The 3,982-nt window shown below is 43.4% G+C and overlaps 1 protein-coding gene across 1 annotated transcript in view; it reads left to right on the top strand.

The window, feature by feature from the left end:
* The window catches only part of PCTP (phosphatidylcholine transfer protein), a 25,978-nt gene extending 22,322 nt beyond the window's left edge, over positions 1–3,656 (top strand). Inside the window, exons 4-6 of the mRNA XM_006154671.3 lie at positions 621–792; positions 2,073–2,140; positions 3,559–3,656. Of these exons, the coding sequence (XP_006154733.1) occupies positions 621–792; positions 2,073–2,140; positions 3,559–3,624 (306 nt within the window). The 3' untranslated portion in view covers positions 3,625–3,656. The remainder of the gene's footprint in view (positions 1–620; positions 793–2,072; positions 2,141–3,558) is intronic.
* Positions 3,657–3,982: the final 326 nt, after the last annotated feature.

Below are 3,982 nucleotides of genomic sequence, written 5' to 3'. Positions count from 1 at the left end.
CTCTGTTATTTCTGGTGAGCCAATTTTAACCCAGAGAGGGCATTTGCCCTCTAACTATTCAGCTATTCATGTCTTCCTGTGGTTACCAGTTATAGTGTTGTTTGATGTCTCCTATGCATAGAGGTCAGTAATTAGAGTTAGGGTGAAGACAGGACAAAGGAATGGCACCACTGTCTGTTGAGTGCTTATTCTGCCCTAGTCTTTCTTTGATGCCCCTGCCAAGCCACCTGATGGGCAGTGTTACTCTTTTTTTCTCAGATAAGAAAAAAATGGGATCTCGGAAAGGTTGAATAACTTACCTAAGATCAGGTAGCTGATTAGTAACCAATCTCCTGCCATCTCCTAGTGCCTTCTTAAAGAAAGAGGGAGTTATTTCTCTGCATAATTAAAAGCATCCAGGAATCATTTACTGGTAAGTAATGTATGTTGTCCGATAAGAATATTAGGTGAGCTGAGGTACAATCTTGCAGTGCAGGTGGGGAGACAGGGCAGGTAAGGGAGATGCAGCAGAAGGAAGCAAGTGGGAGATATAGAATCACCTTCCTTTGCTACTAGCTCCTGGGGTTTTCCTTCTGCACATGTGAAATGCTGGTGTTCACATCATGCCTTGACTAGTGAAGTATGTCTATGTCCGAGAGCGACGGGACCTGGACAAGCGAAATCAGAAGATCTACGTGATCCTGTCCCAGAGCACCTCTGTGCCTGAGATTCCTGAGGTGCAGGGGGTGATCCGGGTGAAACAATACAAGCAGAGCCTGGCGATTAAGAGCGATGGCCAGAAGGGGAGCAAAGGTAAAGCCCAGGGGGCGCAGTATTACCACCAGCCAAGGCCACCCATGTAAGGCCATGTTGATGGAGAAGTGTGTCAAGTACACAAAGCTTACCCCTGGAGGCTAGAGGATGAACACAGGTACAGAACAGACTGGGGTCAGCTCCTGGGGATAGACCAGTCCATCCCTCACACACACGGCTTGAGCACCAGGTGGATCAATCTGACCCAAGCTTTTCTGTATTGGCTATTACATTATTCATATGAAGTCAGAACATTAAAAGCAAGGCAGGCCCTGCTGTGGTAGTGCATACTTGTTGATGCAACTACTTGACAGGCTGAGGCCATATGGAAGGCCCAGGTTTGATTCAGGTCCACCATAAAAAAGCTGAGTGTGGTGGTGTATACCTTTGGTACCAGCTACTCAGGAAACTGAGGTAGGAGGATTATGGCAGAAGACCTTCAGGCTGGCCTTATGGATACATACACTGGTGTACGGGTGGGCAAGAAGGCTGCTTGGCTTGTCTTAGAGGACTCAGCTCTCACTTAGCATAAGCACAGAGACTCAGAACCTGTCTGCCTTGCATTCCACTCCCCAGGGAGAAAAGCTGTGGGCAGAGAATGGCACATGGAGCCATTAGTTGTACTGATACGAGTGTAGCCTCACATAGCTGGCAAAATCTGAACTATAGTTCTGATGCTTGTTCGATCTGTCACCTTCGAAATGTCACCTAACTTCAGAGTTTCTGTTTCATTTATCAAATGGGGTTAATTTTACTAGTTCCTTAGGGTTGCTAGTGTAATTAAATAAGAGACCATATCCAAGTGTCTAGCATTGCCAGGTATTAAAAAATAGCAGAAAAATGTGCCTATGACTTTATTTTTAAAAAAGCGATTATATATATATTAGGTCATTGGGAAAGTCATGACATATTTTTCTGTTTTTCTATGCAAAAAGTCATCGTGACTTTCTGGATAACTCAATAAATATGTTATATGGCAAGTCAGTGGAAAGAATCTATCTGAATTACATGCTTCTTCCCATACTTGCTGGGTTGGGATATGAAAATTGTAGTCATGACATATTTTTCTGTTTTTCTATGCAAAAAGTCATCGTGACTTTCTGGATAACTCAATAAATATGTTATATGGCAAGTCAGTGGAAAGAATCTATCTGAATTACATGCTTCTTCCCATACTTGCTGGGTTGGGATATGAAAATTGTAAAATGTACAGGGTTTTGTTGTTGTAATTTTTCCAGTATTTTTTCCTCTTCAAAATTGTTCTTTCTTTTTCCCTGCAGTTTTCATGCATTACTTCGATAACCCAGGTGGCCAAATTCCAACCTGGCTCGTTAACCTGATTGCCAAGGTGAGATCCCAGGAGCAGAAGAGGGGGAATGTGTTTGACAATGTTGTCTTGGCCTGTGGGGCTGTCAGGATGAAGAGACACCTTGGCTCCAGAGCAAGGAGGCTCTTTGATGAAGAACTTGGTTGAGTGACTACAGTTAGGCAGGGGTTGCCAACACCCAAGTTAGAGGCTTAGACAAAAGACAAAAAATTGTTAGCTTGGAATGCCAGCCTTTCCTTGCTGGTGCCCCAAGACTGTGTCGGGATCACCCATTGGAACCTCTGGACCTTAGTCTGCTCCCTACAGGACCAATAGTACCTTTGCAGTCTGTTTCGGCTTGTGGAAGACTGAGGCAGACTGAGCTGGCTTAGAGACTAGATATACCCAAGTCTGAGGGAAGCATCTGATAATGATTTTATTGTTGCCTGTTTTTTAATTTTTATTTTTAGAGGTTTTGCCTTAGGGCACATGCATTCACCAGAGAGAGACAGACAGTGAGAGAGAAAATGAGAAATCACTCCTCAGGGTGATGGCCATACCACAGTCTCTTCTTTTCCATTCTCCTCCTGGGATCTTGGGCATGCACTCATACAGATGCACTCTGTGTGATTTTCAAGTCATTGGGTCAAAGACCTGAACTGTGGTTGTCCATGTGGGAGTCTAGTGACAACCTTATGCCATCTGCTGGCACCCCCCATGTATGTGTGTAGGATATGTGTGTGTGTGTGTGTATGTATAAAACTGCCTAGGAACTGGGTGTCAGGGGACCATTCAGTCTGCTTTGTACAAGTTCTACCCACCAGAGGGCCCAACAGATTTCTTGAGAGAGTGAAACATTGATGGGTGTTTCAGTCAAACAGATGCAATTTTGACTCTTATCTCTTGTACTGACTCTTATTTTAGTTACGGAAGCCATGAATTTCTTCCTTTTTTAAAAAGGACAATGGAGATGACCTCTTCATAGACTAGAAGTGAATAGGACAATGTTTGGGAAAGTCTTATACACAGCTCTACACTAAAGAAGAAGATTATTTCCTACCCTTGACACCAAATCCTTCCCTAGTTCCCATAAAACAAGTGTTTCCTCTCATTTCTTTGGAAGATTTCATCGATCTGGCCTCATCCCATCTCCTATGTTTTCTTTTCAAGAAATGGTGTCCCAGAAATGTCCTTGTTTTATACTAGTAAGAGCAAAACTACACGGCATTGCCTTATAACAGTGGTTCCTGTTGCCCAGCCTTGCCTATGCCCTGGGTTTTACTTTTCAAGATTATTTGTGATGTTCATTGTTATTTATAATGTTCTGTTGAAATCTAGTCAGGGGTCAGATTATCTTTTATTATTCTCAAAGCCTCCCTTATTTACCTTTTGCCACATTCCCAAAACTCAGGAGTGCTTGCTATGAGGATATAGAAATGACAGTTTCTTTTCCTTTGCAGAATGGAGTTCCTACCTTCTTGAATGACTTGGTAAAAGCCTGTCAGAACTACCCCAAGAAAAACTAAGAAAGAGAATTGGGAAGCTGGCATCCATGAAATGGTGTCTCTGGAAATGCTACATACAACCCACAATGCTCAGCCTTGGTTTTGTGTTTCCATCTCAGAGGCCCTTGTGCTTTTCAGGATATTGTCCCTAAGCGCTTAGCATCCCTAGGCATCTGCTTCCTTTCTCACTCTCCTTACTTGAGGCTGGATATTTTCTCTCTTTCTTTTTTTTTTTTTTTGAAAAGGTGTTTTTGCTATAGGGTACGTACACTCGCCAGATGGACAGAGAGAGACAGAGAGACAGAAAGTGTGAAATCACCCCCTGGTGGGATGGCCACACCACAATCCCTTCTCCATTCTCCTCTTGGGATCTTGGGCA

Source organism: Tupaia chinensis, unplaced genomic scaffold, assembly GCF_000334495.1.
Source record: "Tupaia chinensis unplaced genomic scaffold, TupChi_1.0 Scaffold000416_1, whole genome shotgun sequence".
Lineage (NCBI taxonomy): Eukaryota > Metazoa > Chordata > Mammalia > Scandentia > Tupaiidae > Tupaia > Tupaia belangeri.
The sequence above is the reverse complement of the archived record's forward strand: the minus strand, read 5'-3'. Positions and strand labels throughout refer to the sequence as shown.